The 20,460-nt window shown below is 35.4% G+C and overlaps 1 protein-coding gene across 1 annotated transcript in view; it reads right to left on the bottom strand.

Annotated features, from left to right (window-relative positions):
• Positions 1-5,228, bottom strand: part of SLC9B1 (solute carrier family 9 member B1) — a 45,135-nt gene extending 39,907 nt beyond the window's left edge. Inside the window, exons 1-2 of the mRNA XM_028091218.2 lie at positions 5,160-5,228; positions 3,292-3,430 (exon numbers count right to left, since the gene is read on the bottom strand). Of these exons, the coding sequence (XP_027947019.1) occupies positions 3,292-3,430; positions 5,160-5,228 (208 nt within the window). The remainder of the gene's footprint in view (positions 1-3,291; positions 3,431-5,159) is intronic.
• Positions 5,229-20,460: the final 15,232 nt, after the last annotated feature.

Below are 20,460 nucleotides of genomic sequence, written 5' to 3'. Positions count from 1 at the left end.
AACTGTGTATTGTTTTGTTTTGTTTTTTGCCTTTTAATACATCTTATATATTTTTGCTTAAAAGTGAATATATCATCCTAGGTAAAAAGACCTTTGGTAATATAGTGGTAAGTTGTGGGGGAAGGGGAAGACTTCTATAGCGTTCTGAATCAGTCTTTAGTGAGCCTGTGCTCCTGGGCTGTGAACCTCACAAGTGCCTCTCAGTATTTTTTTTTTCCTACCCCATTAGGTTTTATAAGATGGCTAGTGGAGGTTATATAGAGGGGGCAAGTGTTGGTTATTTCTCCTTTCCCACGTCAGTTTGGTTCTGATAAAATCCCCATAGGTTAGGTTCTGATAAAACAGTTTCTCTTTAGGGAAGGTATTCTTAAGAAGAGTAGAAAGCTCTGGTATACTGCATATAATTACTCCCCCCCCCCCCCCCCCGCCAGATGGCTCCTGGAGGTAAAACTCAGAAAAGTATGTTTCCCACACCATGACTGGTCTACCCTCCCCCCCCAGACTTGTCCACACTGAGTCTCTAGCCAATTTATCAATTACAATTTAGGTTTACCTACCCTAGTACTGGTTCCTGCAGAGGTTTCTACTCTGATAAGTTATGATTCTCTGTATCCACATACTGTGTCCAATTTTGGGGGCAGGTATTTGCCCTCTAACCTTACTTCTTTGGTGGAACTAAGAAGAGTTGTTAATTTTTCAGTTTGTTCAGCTTTTTAAATGTTAAGGTAGAGGGATGATGCTGGACCAGAAATTGGAAGTGTCTGGGATATTATTTTTGAGTCCTAAACTTTCAAGACTGCTTACTTCATAACAATGATGATAAGATTTTAATGGAGAAATTCTGGCCCTAAGATTATGTGAAAATCATAGTTGGATGTATAATAAAGCTTTCCGTTTTTTATTTAAAGGAAAAACAACTTTATGAAAATAGTTATAAAGTACGTTTTATTGAAAATAAAGTATCTTTATTGAAAGTAAACTTAAAAGAAACAAAAAAGGAATAATAGCCTAAAACCCAGACCTATTCCCCTAGAATATCTATTTCTTTGGAACTAGGCAAGCTATCACCTGAGTCAAAAACATAAATAGTGTGATTAAAAGTGATGAGACTGATTTCTACATGTGGTTGAGAGTTTAGATTTCTTACTAAATTAACTTATATGCACTATGGGATTGGTGAATTAAATATGATTTATAGAGAAACTGTAGCTCTATCTCCATTATCTAGAACATATGCTATTATCTAGAGAATATGTTTTAAGAGTTTCTTTAGTGAATGTAGGGTGTATGGGTGTGTGTGTGTGAGAGAGAGACAGAGATAAGACACAGACAGACAGATGGAGAGGGAGACAGAGAGACAGAGACAGAAAAAGAGAATACAAGGATATACACCCCCCAAGATAGAAACATGGAAGCTCCTTTTCCTATTTCTCTAAATTTGAAAAATCAAAAATGAAAGAAAACAAAGGGGAAAACCAGTTAGAGAACCAAGTATGTTTATAGTATCAATACTCATGTTATAAAACTCCTAAATTAGTTTCTGAGCAAACTGCAGTTCTCAATCTCAGTGGATAATCTTTTGTGACCAATACATTTTTCTCTCCTCACAGGCCCTGACCCCACTCCTGACAATTGCTGTATAGACAATGCCCACTATATAGAAAGTGGGAATTGTGCATGTAAGATCTATGTGTAGACATTATATTTACAAAGGAGTCCAATCACTTTACACTGTCAGATGTTCAAGTTCAGCTTTAGAACCTTAAAAATATTGATGTTAATTAAAAAGTAACTTTTACTAAAGGAAAAATCAATTAATAAAATTTGGTTTCAAAAGTTTAAAGTTAGCAAGCAGCAAATGGAGCAAAATTTTAGGGGTGCCTGAGGGCTCAGTCGGTCACAAGTGTCCAGCTCTTGGTTTCTGCTCAGGTCGTGAGGTCACGAGATCAAGTCCTGCATCAGGCTTTGCACTCAGTGCAGAGTCAGCTTGAGACTTTCTCTCTCCCTTTTCCTCTTCCCCTCCCCCAGCTTGCACATGTGCACTCTTGCTCTCCCTCTCGATAAATAAAAATCTTAAAAAAAAAGAAAAGAAAATTTTAAAACTTCAGTTACTTATCCCTCATCATATTTTAAACTAAATTTTGTTCTCCATAGGCTCTATATTTCTGGAGGCCCAAATCTCTCTAAGTTAAATCATATAGAATATCTAGAAAAAAATCAAGAAAATCTTTTATTAATATTAGGTGACAACTTATAAATACATGATATTGACATGCTTTAAAATTTTAATGGTAAAACATTATATACAATTCTTTACAAGGCAGCAGCTTTTTAAAAATTTGGGTCTTAATTTTATTAAGAACCTTAATATTGCCAGGAGTATAATGTTCTTTTCAGCTGGCTTAAAACTAAATATCAGGGGTGCCTGGGTGGCTCAGTTGGTTAAGTGTCCAACTGGTGATTTTGGCTCAGGTCATGATCTCATGGGTTGTGAGACTGAGCCCCACACTGGGCCCTGGGTTCTGTGGAAAGTCTGCTTCAGATTCTCTCCCTCTGCTCCTCCCCCCACTCACACTCACACTCTCTCTCTAAAAATAAATCTTAAAAAAACTAAATATCAAAAGTGGCTTTAAGTAAAAATCTTTAATCAATGCCCGTTCTTTGTCTTTCTTTCCCTTTCCCTTTCCTTCCTTCCTTCCTTCTCTCTCTCTTTCTTTCTTTCTTTCTTGTAGAATCCACACCCAACGTGGGGCTTGAACTCACAACCCTGAGATTAAGAGTCGGATACTGTACTGACTGAGTCAGCCAGGTGCCTCTTAATCAATGCTGTTTCTAATCCCCAAGATTTAATATAAGAAGTCATGAAAAACATTAAAATATGAATCTTTTAAACAAATATTATTAGTTTTTGACAGAGTTAAGGAAATATTTCCTCTTTGTCCACATATTGCTTGTAATAAGAGCTGAAGTATATAGCTGAAGTATACATCAAATTAATAGACTTAGCAGTGGCCTTGTTGGTTTATGTTTTACCATTTATCAAATATAGGGGCAGCTGGGTGGCTTAGTCAGTTAAGTGTCTGCCTTAGGCTCGATCATGATCCCAGGGTCCTGGGATCGAGCCCCACATCGGGCTCCTTGCTTAGCAGGGAGACTGCTTCTCCCTCTCCCTCTGCTGCTCCCCCTGCTGTGCTCTCTCTCTGTCAAATAAATGAATAAACTCTTTAAAAATATATATTTATCAAATATATCTCTCATTTTCTCTCCACTTACATTTCTTATTTCACATACCATTTGTAATAAGTTTATTCAATTTTCCTTGTAGGGGACAAGAATACTTCTTTTCCATCTGTGGTTTTTTTTCCTCTGTTTTTGACAAGACAGTTTCCTTAGTTTCTTCATGTTCACTAATACTACTATCTTTGAGGATCTGAAGTAAAGCAAGGAAATCTTTTAAGAAATATACTTTTCATACAATTTTATGAACGTAAAAAACCACCAAATCTCATAATTAAATTCAGATTATTACTGTCACCATGAAGAATTACACGTATAAAAGAATATTCATGCACTATATCATTACGTATTTGAGGATGTCACAGGAATGCATTTTGTAGAGCACCTTGATTTAGCTTTTATAGACTTGAGCCCCTGCTATTTTCATTTGTGATTTATGCAAACTGAATAAGTGAGCCTATAGTGTAGGCAGAATAATTAAAAGTGTTCCTCTTCAGTCTTACTCCCAAAGATTATTCAATAAAACTTATGTAGAATGAAAATACAACTAAGTTGGAAAGGAGGTGAAATATAATTTTACTTGGACTCATTTCATTTGAAAAATTATATAACTGGAAAAATGAGAAAAACAGATCAAACTTTCAGAAATTTAAGGTTCATGCTCCCACTATTAATTATAGATAACACCCTTAGGTAGTTCATGGGTTAGCTGCATCTTCCAAGCTTTTAATGGTGGTTAGTCTAATTATAAAACTGCTGATTTAGAAAAAAAAAAAGACCATTTTAGTTGGTGAGAATATTGAGAGGTTTCTCCCAAGGTAAACGAAACAAAAAATAAAAAAAACAAAACAGAGCAGGGTTAACCTTGAAATAGAAATCTTCAAATTTGTCTTATTGCCATCATGGTTTGTGTGTGTGTGTGTGTGTGTGTGTGTGCATGTATGCATGTGTACACACAGGCCAACACTTTGAGTGTATTGATAATACTTTGAGTGCAGTGGAGAGAGAACATTGCATTGTCACAAGAAATGGTAACAAGGGATAGATGAAGGGACAGATTAAGGAAGTGAAGAGGAAATATTTAATGACCAGGGAGGCAAAGGCACCACAGCAGCTGATGTAAATGAATTATGTAATTATTTTAATATCAAAGTTCTTTAAATCTGATCATGATTAATTTGCTGGAGTTCTGGTATAGAGACTTTTGTGGGAAGTCTGTCACTATACAAAAGGACTAAGGTAAAGACACAAAGATGAATTTTGATTAGTGTGGGTAAAAGGTCTTATGAGGTAAGACCATATTATTTTAAGTTTTATTATTTCAGAATTTATAATAAATTGACATAGACTAGGATGAAGTCTTTACAGACAAATAACTTGAATCAATGGTGGATCTTTTAAATATTTAAAAGAAGAAATTTTGGGCCCTTCAGAACTATAGAAACCTCTATTTTAAAAAGTAACAATTTTTAAAAAAGTAAACAATTTATAATTCTAATTATGAGCAATTATTACTCAGTAAAACTAGACCAACAGAAGGTCTATGACTTACTCTGTACACTTGGAAAAATAAAAACTTGGTTCTTTTCAAATATATAGCACATTTTAATTAATTTGTCTTTACCTCTTGTAGTCTAAATTACTGAGTTTTTCCTAGATATGGCAAGAAATAATAAGCTGTATTTCCATTATTCCTGAAATCTGTTCTCTTTATTCCAAAATAATCATTAGTCGTCCCTTTCCATCTTTTTATTCCTTTTGCTCATTTCTTAGTACTTATTTAAATTAGTTATTTTTAAATGACCACTTCTCGTTTTTTAACCAGACATATAATAGAAACCTAATAAGTAAACTTGAAAAATAAATTTTAAGATCAGATTGATTTTTATGTCGTATATTACAAAATAGTTTTAGGTTTTTACCTGAGGAGTTGTAGATGATGGGGTGTTTTTATCCTCCAGATGTTCATTTTGTGATTCTGTGGTGTACATGCTAATATTTAAAAGAAAAATAATTTGAGTAAAATAGTACTATAAATCCATCTGAAACAAACATGGTTAAGTGGGATTAATTTTTTAATGATTTTTAATCAGAAAGTTGTATCACAGTCAAGTCAGATATCTTTATAGTTAACACAGCTCCAAATATTCATTGTAAAGTTAAGAAGCAAAATCGTGTACATATGTTTTAAAAACCATTACAACACAGAAATTTAATACTTCTCAGTAGTTCATAATGGTGGGTCGTATCTTAAAAGCATGTATCAGAAAACTCAATTCTTTATTTGATTTACTCTATCTTCAGTCACATTCCTGTCAGAAGAGAGTCCAAAATTTTTTTAAATTAAATATGATCAACTACATTAATACCTACATCTGTAAATTACTGATATATACTGTCTTTATATGTGGTCCATTTGAAAGATCCATGGATCCAACATTTAAACAAAATAAAATAAATTTTATTTTGAATAACAATGAAATAGAAAAAAGAATGAAATAGGACCACATCAGGAGAAGAATTAGGTCTGGAAACTTATTTTAAAATATCTATTGTTTCTCCTTTCTCTGTGATTTTTGCTGCCTTTGAGTGTAGGAAGAGTATCTGCCATAAAAATATCTTTCAATTCTTGAGTTACTGTAGAGGACAAAATTAAAAACTTTAAGTCTGAATTTTTAGGTACTTGATAAGACCAAACCCCACAGTATTTCAAGTATCCATATTTTTTTTAAAAAGGCAAGCAATTTTAATAGTTAAAAATTTTAATGAAAAGGATCATTAACATTTGAGTACCTACCACATATGCTAGGTGCTTTACATATACTGCCTCATTTTAATGAAGTAAAATATTAGTGTGTAAAATCCTATAAGGGATCATAACTAATTTATGACTTAAAACAGAAAATAACATTTATTTTTAAAATCTGATGAAAAAATATATCTCTAAGTCCCTTTAAAGTAAAATTCCATTTTAATTAAAGGGAATATAAAAACTATTTGGGCATTAGAATGACAACCTGTCATTAACTGTTAGACTAGAACTTAAAAGTGAGTAAGCTCTATGAACAAGGAGGGTGAGTAAAATCACCTAAGCTGTGTCAAGTTCTGAAAGGATAGGCTGAGGGCTAGAACCATTAAAAAATTTGAGCTGTAGTGCACAAGAGTTGTGAGGTCAGGACACAAAGTCCATCCACACAGTAATTATTGAATGTCTATTCTTCTGGGCTCTGAAGATAAAGCAGCAAAACAAAATGAAACAAATGTAGGTTTATGCTCTCATGGAGCTTATATTTTTGTTGGGAGGAAGAGGAAGACAATAAACAGTATTTTCAGATTGTGATTAAGTACTGGAGAAAATAAACCTGGAAGATGTTACAGTGATCAAGGTGACATTTAAGCTGTGACCTAACTAAGGAGAAACTGAGTCATAACTAGGCAGATAGACAGGAACAGGAAAACATAACACCAAGAAACCAGGCAGCATCTTTTAAAATCTACAGCTATGTTGGGGCACCTGGGTGACTCAGTCGGTTGAACCTCCAATTCTTGGTTTTGGCTCGGGTTGTGATCTCAGGGTTGTGAAATTGAACCCTGAGTGGGGCTCCATGCTCAGCACAGAGTCTGCTTAAGATGGTCTCTCCCTCTGCCCCTCCCCCTGCCCTTACCCTCTCTCTCTAAAAATCAATAAATAAATCTAAAAAAAAAAAATATCTACAGCTAGGCCATGGTTAGGATAGCAGGACTTGGAATCCAGGCAAGCAGACCATGCAATAGAACTTCAAAACCTAGAGAAGGAGTCTGAACAATAAATGTACATGTTAGCAGCTATGAGAGAAATTTGATACTGTGTCTAGTGATATTCATGTCTGACAACTACTCAATACTCTCTTTACATATCAGCCAAGAGAGGAATTGGTAGGTAGTATGCATAGTAACTAAAAGTAAGGACTTTGGAGCTGAGATAGAAATGTATTTCACTCTCCTCTTTATCTTTTAATAACTGTGAGAAGTGATTTATATTTGTAGGCCTCAATTTCTATACCTGTAATGATAGAATATTGCTAAATTTATTGGTTATTGTGAAGATTAAATGATATAATAGCTGATACAATCTGGATTATGTGAAGCACTTAACATGAATCATTTCCACAACACTATGAGTTGTTATTCTCATTTTATAGAAGTTGAAACTGAGACCCATGAAGGGTAAGCGGTTTTCCCAAAGTCACACAGTTAGCAAGTGGCATAGCTGCAATTTGAACCAAATACTCTTTAGCACTATTTAAATCCTTGTTAACCTTGGTATCATCTTTCTCCTTTTAGTTATTCTGGAGATGTTCCATTGTGGATTTAAGTTGCATTTTCATGGTGACTAACAGTATTTTCACATATTTATTGGCCATTTGAATATTTTCTTTAGTAAAGTGTTCAAATCTCTTGCCCATTTAAAAAAATATATTGGCAGACTTTTACTGATTTTTTTTAGTTCTTTATGTATTCCAGAATCAAATCTTTTATTAGATATATAAATAGCCAATATTGTCTCCTTCTCTGTGGCTTGCCTTTTCACACTGATGATGTCTTTGAATGAACAGAAATTTTTATTTTAGTCTAATTTGTCTTTTTTCTTTATAATTAGATTTTTATTGTTTTATGTCTTTGCCAACCCTGAAATCAGAAGGTATTCTCCTATATATTTTTCTAGAAGCGTTAATGTTTTGTCTTTCACATTTAAGTCTATGATCCATCTGGAATTGATTTTTATGTATGGTGTGAGAAGAGATAAAAATTCATTTTTCTCATATCAATATCAAATTGACTCAGCATCATTTATTAAAAAGTTCATCCTTGGGGCACCTGGGTGGCTTAGTCGTTAAGCATCTGCCTTCGGCTCAGGTCATGATCCCAGGGTCCTGGGATCCAGCCTCGCATTGGGCTCCCTGCTCTGTGGGGAGCCTGCTTCTCCCTCTCCCATTCCCCCTGCTTGTGTTCCCTCTCTCGCTGTCTCTCTCTGTCAAATAAATAAATACAATCTTTAAAAAAAAAAATCATCCTTTACCCATTGCATTCAGTGTCACCTTTGTTGTAAATCAGGTGACCACATATATGTGAATTTATTTTTGGATTTTCTTCTGTTCTGCTGACCTATTTGTCTATCCTTATGCCAACACTACACTAGTACTTATATAATAGGAATTGCTACCAAGTGTTTTAAGTTCTCCAGTTTTGTTCTCCTTCAGATTGGGATAAAATTAAAAAAAAAAAAAGGATTGACTCTTTATCTCTTTGTATTTCCACATAAATTTTAGAATAAGGTTGTCTGTTCATACACACTCTTTCTCACTTTCTCTATCTGGTGGAATTTTGACTGAAATTGCATTGAATCTGTAGGTCAACTTGGGGAGAACTGACATCTTAACAGTAGTGAGTCTTTTTTTTTTTTTTAGATTTTTATTTATTTATTTGACAGAGAGAGACACAGCGAGAGAGGAAACACAAGCAGGGGGAGTGGGAGACGGAGAAGCAGGCTTCCCGCGGAGCAGGGAGCCCAATGCGGGGCTTGATCCCAGGACTCTGGGATCACGACCTGAGCCGAAGGCAGACGCTTAACGACTGAGCCACCCAGGCGCCCAGTAGTGAGTCTTTTAATCCTTGAACATTGTATGTATCTCTTCATGTATTTAGATTTTCTTTAGTTTACCTTAGTAATGTTTATAGTTTTCAGTGTAGAGGTCTTACATAGCTTTCATTAGCCTTATTTCTAGGTAGTGATGTTTTTTGGGATGTACCAAACAGTATCATTTAAAAAAATTATTACTTGTTTTTTGCTGGTATACAGAAATACAGGTAATTTTTATTTATTTACTTTATATCTAGGCCTTGATAAATTCACTTTATTCTAATGATTCTTTTGGATTTTTCTAAGTACACAAGCACACAGTCGGCAAATATGTTTTATTTCTTCCTTTCTAAATTTTATATATTTTATCTTTTTCTTTCTTTATGGCACTAGTTGTAACCTGTCTTTACAGTTGTTTTATATCCATGTTGACCTTGGTATTGTCTGTCCTCAGTATTTGTTTTAATATAGATCTGTTGGCAATAAATTCTTTCATTATTTGTTTGCCTTAAATGTCTTTATTTCACCTTCACTTTTGAAAGGGATTCTCATTGAATACAGAATTCCATATTAGATTTTCTTTAAGAATTTTAAAGATGTTCCACTGTATTCTGGCTCCCATAATTTCTGTTGAGACTTTAACTGTCATTTTTACCATGGCTCCTTTGAAGATAATATGTCTTTGGCTGATATTAATCATAGTCATTAAAAAACTTTTCTTCATTGTGGTAAAATATATAGAACAAAAAACTTACCATTTTAAAGTATACAGTTCACTGGAATCAAGTACATTCATATTATTAAGCAACCATCACTGCTATCATTTCCAGAACTTTATTATCCCAAACTGAAACTTTGTATCCAACTCCCTATTAAACAACTCCCCATTCTCTCTTCTCCTAATTTCCTGGCAACCACATTCTACTTTCCATCTTTATGAATTAAATTACCTTAAGTACCTCAGGTAAGTGGAATCTACAATATTTGTCCTTTTGCATCTGGTTTACTTCACTTAGTATGATATCTTCAAAATTCATTCATGTTGTAACATGCATCAGACTTTCCTTCCACTTTAAGGATAAATTAACACCCCATTGTATGTATATACCAAATTTTTATCCGTTCATTCATTGATGGATATTTGTGTTGTTTCCACTTTTCGTCTATTGTGAATAATGCTGCTAAGAACATGGAAGTACAGATATCTGTTCAAGTATCTGCCTTCAATTATTTTGGGTATGTACATAGAAGGAAAGCTGCTGGATCATATGGTAATTGTTTCATTTTTAGGGGAACTGCCATACTGTTTTCCACAGTGACTATGGTTATACCATCTTATATTCATACCAGCAATGCACAAGAGTTCTGATTTCTCTACATACTTGTCAGCACCTGTTACTTTGTTTTTCATAATAGCCAACCTAATGGGTATGAAATGGTATCTCGTTGTGGTTTTCATTTCCATTTTCCTAATGATTATTGAGCATCTTTGAGCCCTTATTGGCAATTTGTGTATCTTTAGAAAAATGTCTGGTTTAATCCTTTGCCCAGGTTTTTTTTTTTTCAGATTTTATTTATTTATTTGAGAGAGAGAGAGATCACAGAGGGAGAGGGGGAGAGAGGGGGAGAAGCAGACTCGCTGCTGAGCAGGGAGCCTGATGCGGGTCTCCATCCCAGGACCCAGAGATCATAACCCCAGCCGAAGGCAGATGCTTAACTGACAAGTCACCCAGGCACTCCTTTGCCCAGTTTTTAATTGGGTTATTTTTTGTTTTCAAGTCATAGAGTTCTTTATATATTCTGGATATTAATCACTTACCTGATATATTATTTGCAAATATTTTCTCATTCTGTGGGTTGCCTTTTCTCTCTGTTGATGGTGTTTTTCAGCACACAAACGTTTTTAATTTTGATGTAGCCCATTGTATCTATTTCTTTTATTGCCTGTGCTTTGGCTATCTAATCAAAGAAATCATTGCCAAATCTAATATCATGAAGCTTTCCCCTATATTTTCTTCTAAGAGTTTCATAGTTTTAGTTCTTACAGTCATAGTCATTTTAACATCTTTGTCTGCTAACTGCTAACTAAAAATTCTGGGGCACCTTTGAGTCTGTTCCTATTTTCAGTTTTGTATCTTGACTTGTCATATAATATTGTCTAATAGCTAGCATGGCTAATAATTTTTATTGAGGGCGCCTGGGTGGCTCAGTTGGTTAAGCGACTGCCTTCGGCTCAGGTCATGATCCTGGAGTCCCGGGATCGAGTCCCGCATCGGACTCCCTGCTCAGCGGGGAGTCTGCTTCTCCCTCTGACCCTCTTCCCTCTCGTGCTCTCTATCTCTCATTCTCTCTCTCTCCTCAAATAAATAAATAAAATCTTAAAAAAAATTCTTAAAAAAATAATTTTTATTGAAAGCCTGACATTGTGTATAAAATATAGTCTCTAGATGATACCTTCCACCAGAGAGAAATATTGGAGGGGGGGAGTGTTAATCATTAAGCAAATCAGAGACTGAGCTTGGTTGAGACAGCTTTACAACACTCAATTTACTGCAAATTGTCCCAACTCCTAGGGAATAGTTTTCTGAGAATTTTGCCTTGGATGATGTGTGTGTGTGTGGGGGGAGCATCATTATGGTGGCCTCACTTGTTTTTCACAGATCAGGATACCTTACCACTTCCCCTTGGTTCATTTCTTTTGCCCATGCTTTACTGTCCTAGAATAGCTGAATTAACTTCTCCACATGACATAGCTATAAATATAGGAATTGGGTGGGGCCAGAATCAGGCAGTCTGGTTCCAAAGCCTATACTCTTAAAATTAAAGTGCCTATAATATGTCAGACACCGTGCCACACATACACTAAATCTTTCACAAGGGTTTAGATGCTAACATTTAGGAAATGGCCATAATAAATCTATTTTGAAATAGAACTTTTTGGCTTTTCCATTTTAGAAGAGGAAACTATTAAAAATAAGGGCCTTAGAACTTCAAAATAAAGTATAAATAATGAGGGGCACCTGGGTGGCTCAGCTGGTTAAGCATCTGACTCTTGATTTTGGCTCAGGTCATGATCTCAGGGTCCTGGGATCAGCCCTATGTTGGGCTCTGCACTCAGTGTGGAGTCTGCTTGAGGATTCCCTCCGCCCGTCCCCCTGCTTGCACTCTCTCTCTTTAAAATAAGTAAATCTTTACAAAAATAAAGTATAAATAATGAGTAAGTTATAGAAGGCTAACATAATTTAGAAATAGCTCATTGGAAGTCAATTATAAAAGTGTTAAGATCCCTAGCCATCATTTCATTGCCTGGGATCCAGCCTTCTACATGCCCCACACCTCCCAACCCCTTTCACTGAGTAATACAGAACTTCTGCTAGACTATTATCAAACTCTCAGCCTCTTATATTCTCCACCTATTTTCAGAGCATTCTCTCAAATTCTGTGTTCTATCTGAACCAAGCCCTTCCCTTAAGGACACTGCTTCCCCTATAGTTCTTACATTCTAGCTGTTTATTTGCTAGCACTCCTTCTGACACCCTACTGCTATTTCTAAACATTATTTTAAAAAAACCTTGCTTCTTTGAGCTTGTATAACTTGACAATATCACCTTCTCCCTCTTCTAGTCATTGTCATTTACTGACTTCATCTTGGTCCCTTTCCATTATTTACCAAAGGCATGATGAGCCCCTGACCCCAAATTTGTAATGTTTGTGAGTCTTAAACATAAACTAATAATGTTAGTTTTATATTTGGTTCCTCAGTTCTTTACTTCCTTTCCAATAAAGAAATGTCCATGCTAGACCCTTCCATCATCTGAAATGTTCTATAACCAATAATTACTAATTCAAACATCTACCTTTAAAAATACTTTATCTTCCTTCAGTTTGCTTGTTCAATTACATTTGCTTCAGCCCTTCCATTCTTCAACCTAATCAGGATGTGTAGTGGAATGATACCTTTAGCTCAAGCTTTTAGCCCTTTCCCTCATTATTTCCTTTTGTATTCAATGTGTGATCTATCATCTCCAAAATATTACCAATATCCTATATTCTCTTGAAATATGGTTATTGTTGTTGCACCTTTCTAGAAAAACCTTGATCCTGGGGCGCCTGGGTGGCTCAGTTGGTTAAGCGACTACCTTCAGTTCAGGTCATGATCCTGGAGTCCCAGGATCGAGTCCCACATCAGGCTTCCCGCTCAGCGGGGAGTCTGCTTCTCCCTCTGACCTTCCCCTGTCTTGTGCTATCTCATTCTCTCTCTCAAATAAATAAATAAAATATTAAAAAAAATAGAAAAACCTTGATCCTGCACCAACACTATTATCCCATTTTTTCATTCACTTAACTGAGCCATAGAAAGCTACACTAGAGTAACCTGGGATCATTATAAATTCATAACCAACAGCCTCCAGTAGGCCTTTAAAATGTACCAATCCTAAACATTCTCTGTCAATTCACTTTCCCCAACAAATATTCCAACGCTTTTCCACTCTTCTCAAATCACAGATCCTCCACATATTCCCCTTCATTCTCAGTAGATAACCTTCCCTCCCTTTTCCACATAAAAATCTATCTTCCTCTCTTTCTTCTTACATTAAAGAAAGTGTCTTTCCTCCTAAGGCAATCAGAGCACTTGTATAAATGATTCTTCTCTGCCTGTACCAACTATCTCTCCCCTCATACTTCCTTTTAACTAGATCCTTCCCAATGATTTTTAAATGAGTTCATCTTAAAAGTTTCCCAGAAACTCACATGCCCATTCAGTTATTGCCCCATCTGTCTCTGTTCCTTTACCAATAAATGTTTCAGAGAGTTGGCAATTCTCATAGTCTCTTTTTTCCCATAAACTGCTCACCCCTCATTGTTCTCTAGTTGAAGATTCTATTCCCTTCACACTAAAAAAATAGTCCTAGCAAAGTCATAATTAATCTCCAAGTGATCATATGGCATGATAAAACATTCTTCTTTTGGCTCTTGTTAAACCACTCTCTCATACCCACCCTGCCCCTCATTTTTCTTCTTATTCCTTCCCTGTCTCCTACAGGTTCAAACTTTTCAATTGCTAAACGCTGGGGATCCTGAAGTTTCCATCTTTCAATTCTCCACCAGTTCACTGGTTGAGTGCCCTAATAATCCTCACTGGCTTTAGAATAAAGACAAGAATATTTAACATGATTGTCTTAGTTCAGATTACCATAACAAAGTATCACAGACGGGGTGGTTTATAAATAGAATTCCTCATAATACTGGAGGTTGCACATCCAAAATCAGGGTCCCAGCGAGTAGGGCTGAAAGTCTTCTGGGTTAAGACTGCAACTTCTTGTTGTATCCTCACATGGCAAAAAGAGAGGCAGAGAACTCTCTGGGATTGCTTTTATAAGGGTACTAATCCCTTTATAAGGGACCTACCCTCATGGACCTTCCAAAGGTCCCACCTCCTAATACCCCATCACACTGGGTGTTAAGATTTCAACATACAAATTTTTGGGGGTGGGCACAAACATTCAGTCCATTGCAATGACCTACAGGATTCTGCACGATGTGGTCCCTGGTTCCCTCTCTAGCCTAATTTCATACCATTCCCCATCCATTTTTTTTTTCCCACTCTTAGCCATTCTGATGTTCTTTCAGTTCCTTAAAATTGCCAGGTTCCTTCTGCAGGGCTTAACACTTGCTTTTCTCTCTAATTTGAAACACTCTCCACCACTACTCTCCCCTATATTTGGTTAATTCCTGTTCATCCCTCAGCTCAAGGGCCATATCCTCAGAGAAATATTTATGACATCACTTCTGCCCCTAGGCTAAGTCAGGTCTCATTTTTATATGCAGTTATAGAATCTAGATCATTTTCTTCAAGAACAATTATCAGTTTGTAATTATGTATCCATTAGAGTGATTGTTCAATGTTCTGAATTAGACTGTAGACTCCATAATATTGTCTCACTGGTTCTTGAGGCTATGTTCATTTTATTTTTCAATCTTTTTTTCCATTCTGTTCTTCATATCAGACAATTTCTATTTATCTATCAAGTTCACCGATTCTTTCCTCATTCATTTCCATTCTGTTGTTGAATCTATCCAGTGAATTTTTATTTCAGATATTGTATTTTTTAGTTCAAAATTTTTTACTTGCTTCTTTACTGTTTCTATTTTTCTGCTGTGAATGTGTATCTTCCCATTCATTACAATTATACTTCTCTTTACCACATGAAACAGTTATAATAGCTGCTTTAATATCTTTGCTAATTCCAGTATCTGTGCCATTTGGGGTTGACATTTATTGATTTTCTTTTCTTATAAGACATTCATTTCCTAGTTCTTTATATGTTAAGTACTTTTGGAGTATATCCTTGACATTTTGTTGTGTAGACTCTGGGTCTTGTTAAAATCCTCTGAAGAATACTTAAAATTTTTATTTCAGTAGGTTATCAACTTGGTTAGGTGCAGAGGATAAGCTCTCTCTTACCTTCTGAGGGCACTGCTTTCAAAGACCGCTATGCTGTCTTTGGTCTGTCTCATGTGTGAGCCACTCAGGGGTTAGTCTGTGATTTGGGCAGTGTTTTCCCCCCATTTAATTTTAAGATTTTTATCTTACTTTAGTTCTTCAAGCCATTGCTATGCTGCTTTAGGCCTGTGTCATGCATGCAGTTGGAGATGACCCAAAGCACCTGGGTGGGTTCATATGCAGAACTAAGGAAACTCATTCTCCAGTTTTTTCCTCTCCTAAATCTGTACGCTGCTATACCTCTCAAGGTCTTTTTTACTGATTTCTCTGGTCAGAAGATGGGGTTATTCTCTGAGTTGTAGTTGCCCATAATGTCATTAATAGGACCTGCCCTTGGGGAAAAACCACAAAAGGAAAACCACAACAAGGATTCCTCATGCTCTCTTTAAACTATAGAGTCCATTTTCCCACATCTTCAGGCCATAAAAATAGGTCTTCTACTATAGTTTTGGCTTCCTGTGCTGTCCTTGCATGGTTTTATGACCGGAGCCTGTCTTCAGGTCAAACCTGCAAAAGAAATTCAGTCTTGTAGTTTTGACTCTCCTTCACAATCCACTTGCTTTTGTTTACTTTTTGATCTTCAGGTAGTTGTTCTTCACATTTTGTCTAGAGTTTTTGATTGTGAGCAGTAAAAAAAGAGGTCGCAGTGGACCTATTACAGCTTGGAGGGAACTGGAAGGCTGGGTGCTCCACGAGAGGAGGGACAATATCCGGTTTTATCCTTGGTCTACATGTGGTAGGCACTCAATAAATATTTATGAAATAAATATGGAATGAACTGAGAATTTTAAAATGCCAGATACTCAAGATGACAACAAAAACAAAAACATTTCTGCATGTTAACAAGAAAGGCATCTTTTGTAGAAGAGTAAGATATTCCAACACCAAGAATAGGTTTTACAAATACATTAAGAAAAAGGAAGTAAATTATAGAATGAATAAGGTCCTTAATGATTATGCTGCAAATACAAACAAGAAATCAACAGGACAAATTAGAAAAAGATTCTCTTTCTTAGAAAAAAATTAAAGAGTGGAAGGTTTGAAGAATTAGGACCCTGGCTAAAGTAAGATTTTAAGATTTTTAAAGTATTTAAAAAGATTTTTGGTGCAAAAATGGAGGAAGATAAAGAGGAAGATCCAGATGCCTGAGTAATGTAGGGATCAGAAGCAGACTAGGCAGGATACATGAACCTTGGCTCTGTCTCCATTGCCCCCCTCTTTCTTTTTTAATACTCTGCCTATCTGCTTTCCTCTTTGCTCTAGATATCTCCTCTCCATTTTCCTTTGGACTACTTGCTTCCCCCCTGGAGATGTCTTTTTCTTATGTAATCAATTTTTAAAATGCTGATTTCCTTAATATAATACAAATTTTGTAATTTAAAGTGTAGATAAACTCATAAAATTTATCTTTTAATAAATTTTTAGGAGTCAATTTCTTGACAGAATAAATCTTGTCAACAGCTCTGTGCAATTATTTAAAATAAATTTGATATAAGCAAAAGCCTACCTGTATAAATCAGAATTGTGGTAATCCAGGTGTCTAAGGATTATATAGACTATATCCTGTTAGGAGTCCTCTCATTATATGTCTGGATAACTGGCATAATGGAAAGAATGAGAGCTTTCAAATCAGAAATATATTAGTTGCATGATCTTGGGGAAATTATAGTATCTGGATATCTTTTAATGAGCATAATACTATCTACTTTTCTTACTTTGTGCTCACAGTTAGAGAAAGCAGAACGAAATTTGAGCCAATCAAATCTGATTTTACTAGACATTAGGGCATGATTTTCATATACTAACAAAAAAAGACTTCATAGTGGTTTATATTCTAGTATCTTTTATTTATGATCACCTCAGTTACATTTTTAATTTTATGATATAGTTATTTCAATAAGCTTCTTTTAAAAACATATTTATTTATTTTTTTGAGAGAGAACGAGAGTTGGGGGGGGAGGGGCAGAGAATCCCAAGCAGACTCCATACTGAGCGTGGAGCATGAAGAGGGGCTAAACCTCACAACCCCGAGATCACGACCTGTGAACCCAACCAAGAGTGGGATGCTTAATGGACTGCGCCAACCAGGTGCCCCTCAATAAACTTCATAAAAATCCTTTTTGGAATAAGACAGAAATAAATAAATACATACTATATATCTTGCTATTATGGGGATAAAGTAAGAAGTTTGTACATTTCATAGCAAAAGCTATGGTATTCAACTGATAATTTTTATGGGGATGTTATCATATTGCTAAACTTTGCTTTTAAAGTAGTGGAAAATTTTGATGGATTTAAGAGGTTCTGGTTTTATTAGAATGTTTCTTTGATTGTAAATGTTAATGGACACAGTGTGGTATCAAAGAGTGGGAAATCTAAGCTTTCTGCTTTTAATCTGCTACATACTATTGAGTAAATTTCTTGTCATTTCACCTCCCTGTACCTCAATTCCAAACTTCTAAAATGAGGTAGAGAGGGAGGAGGTTAGATGATCTAAGGTTTTTATCAGTTTTAAGTCTATGCTTCTTTCTATTCACTTATGGACCTACTGAGAAACAGTGTGAGAGAATACCAACACATGTTGCTTGGGATCTACCTACACATCTTATATAAATATGTATATATGTGTACATGTATGTATATCACATAATAGAAACAATTTCTTGTCTTCCCTTGGTGTGTGTTCTTCTACTATATACTGTACTTTTGGGTTTATCATTTTGAAGCAATGTTCTGCAACGGCGACATCTAGTGACTATAACACCTACCAGCAAAATTTATGGCCAATTCTTAGTTCTTCAAATATGGATGATTCACTCTGCGGTTTAGCTAAATACTTTAAAATCATTCCTTATTTCTCTCCCCTACAGATTTAAAAAATATCAATTAAGTTTGATAGCAGCATTAATAATTGGATACATAATAAGGGAAATTTCTTTCAAAAAATCATAATACTTAGAATTAAGTATAAACTATTCTAAGTGAGATTGCAACTTTTTTCCGTCCATTGAAAGCAGAACTGGAATTTGAATTCAGGTGTGTTTTAATATGTAATCCATGCTCAGAGCCACTATGCATTACTGACACATAATTCTCATTTAACATATATTTATTAAATGAATGTTAGGTAAAGCATATGCATCAATATCTATTTATATGTATTGCTTTAGGATCTTTGGAGCTATTGTTATCTTGCATACAAAGAAGTTTTTCTGAGTGTACATCAAAGATCATCAAGTAAAAACTACAGTATAAGTCTTTCTGAACAAATGAATTTGAGAGCTGTATCTACAAAGAGAATATTCTTTATACAGAGCATTCAAATTAGAACAGGACTTTTTGTTTTGTTTTGTTTTTGTTTTTAAGATAATGACTAGCTGGCATTATTATTTAATCAGGACAATACAAATCTGGGCTAAACTAGTACTCCAATTCAAATTGACTTTGCCACTGTTAAAATTCCTATAGTATTTAGTATTTGTTCTCATTAATCAGATTTTATCTTGAATTTTTATTCTTTTCAGGTGCCTAGATCTTGTTTCCACAATAAGATGGTCAGGTATTCCAGGGTTCAGAGCATGTTCTATATCCTTGTCTTTTCCTTAGCCCCAACCATAATGGTTTTTCTCACCAAATAATAAAGTTACCAACAACTTACCCAAAATCTATGGTTTTCCACGATATGGCATCAAACTATCATGACTTTCTCTCTAGTTCTCTTGATTCTACATTTCAGTTACATTAAACTGTTAATTGTTCTCCCATGCATTTTTTGTTTTTTTGTTTTTTGTTTTTTTTTTTTGCTTATAATACTTTATCACTGCATCTCTTCTTTGTAAGTGAAATGTATTGCTTAAGGGTCATTCCAATATAACTTCCTGTAAGGCATAGCACAAAACTAGAAGTTGTCTTCCTTTTTTGAATTCTCACATCACTTTATCATTTGTCCTACCTTCATTCTAGCTCTCTGATTATCCTTTCTTGGTCTTCTTTTTCTCTATCCATCCTTTGAATGTTGGAGTTCCTCAGCATTCTTCCCTATGCCCTCTTCTCTTCTTACTCTACATACATTTCTTAAGAAATTTATTTTATACTTATGGCTCCAATTATGACCAATGTGCTGATGAGTCTGGCCTATTTTTTAAAAAAATAAATTTTTTAAAAAAAATTTAAAAAAATTTTTTAAATTTAATTTTATTATGTTTTGTTAATCACCATACATTACATCATTAGTTTTTGATGTAGTGTTCCATGATTCATTGTTTGCGTATAACACCCAGTGCTCCATGCAATACGTGCCCTCTTTAATACCCATCACCAGGCTAACCCATGCCCCCCCCCTCCTCCCCTCCAGAACCCTCAGTCTGTTTCACAGAGTCCATAGTCTCTCATGGTTTGTCTCCCCCTCCGATTTCATCCCCCCTCATTTTTCCCTTCCTACTATCTTCTTCTTCTTTTTTTTAACATATAATGTATTATTTGTTTCAGAGGTACAGGTCTGTGATTCGTCTTACACAATTCACAGCGCTCACTATAGCACATACCCTCCCCAATGTCTATCACCCAGCCACCCCATCCCACCCACCCACCACTCCAGCAATCCTCAGTTTGTTTCCTCAGATTAAGAATTCCTCATATCAGTGAGATCACAGGATACATGTCTTTCTCTGATTGACTTATTTCGCTTAGCATAATACCCTCCAGTTCCATCCATGTCACTGCAAATGGCAAGAGTTCGTTTTTTTTTGATGGCTACATAATATTCCATTGTATATATATACCACATCTTCTTTATCCATTCATCTGTTGATGGACATCTTGGCTCTTTCCATAGTTTGGCTATTGTGGACATTGCTGCTATAAACATTGGGGTGCATGTACCCCTTCGGATCACTACATTTGTATCTTTGGGGTAAATACCCAGGAGTGCAATTGCTGGGTCATATGGTAGCTCTATTTTCAACTTTTTGAGGAACCTCCACACTGTTTTCCAGAGTGGCTGCACCAGCTTGCATTCCCACCAACAGTGTAGGAGGGTTCCCCTTTCTCTGCATCCTCGCCGCTCTGTTGAGTTTCTAAATAGTGTATTTAAGTACTT

The sequence above is a fragment of the Eumetopias jubatus genome, unplaced genomic scaffold (genome assembly GCF_037043125.1).
Source record: "Eumetopias jubatus isolate StellerSeaLion01/CBP00866 unplaced genomic scaffold, mEumJub1_p1.0 scaffold_2, whole genome shotgun sequence".
In the NCBI taxonomy this organism is placed as follows: Eukaryota; Metazoa; Chordata; class Mammalia; order Carnivora; family Otariidae; genus Eumetopias; species Eumetopias jubatus.
Note: the sequence above shows the minus strand (reverse complement) of the source record. Positions and strands in the feature narration are given on the sequence as shown.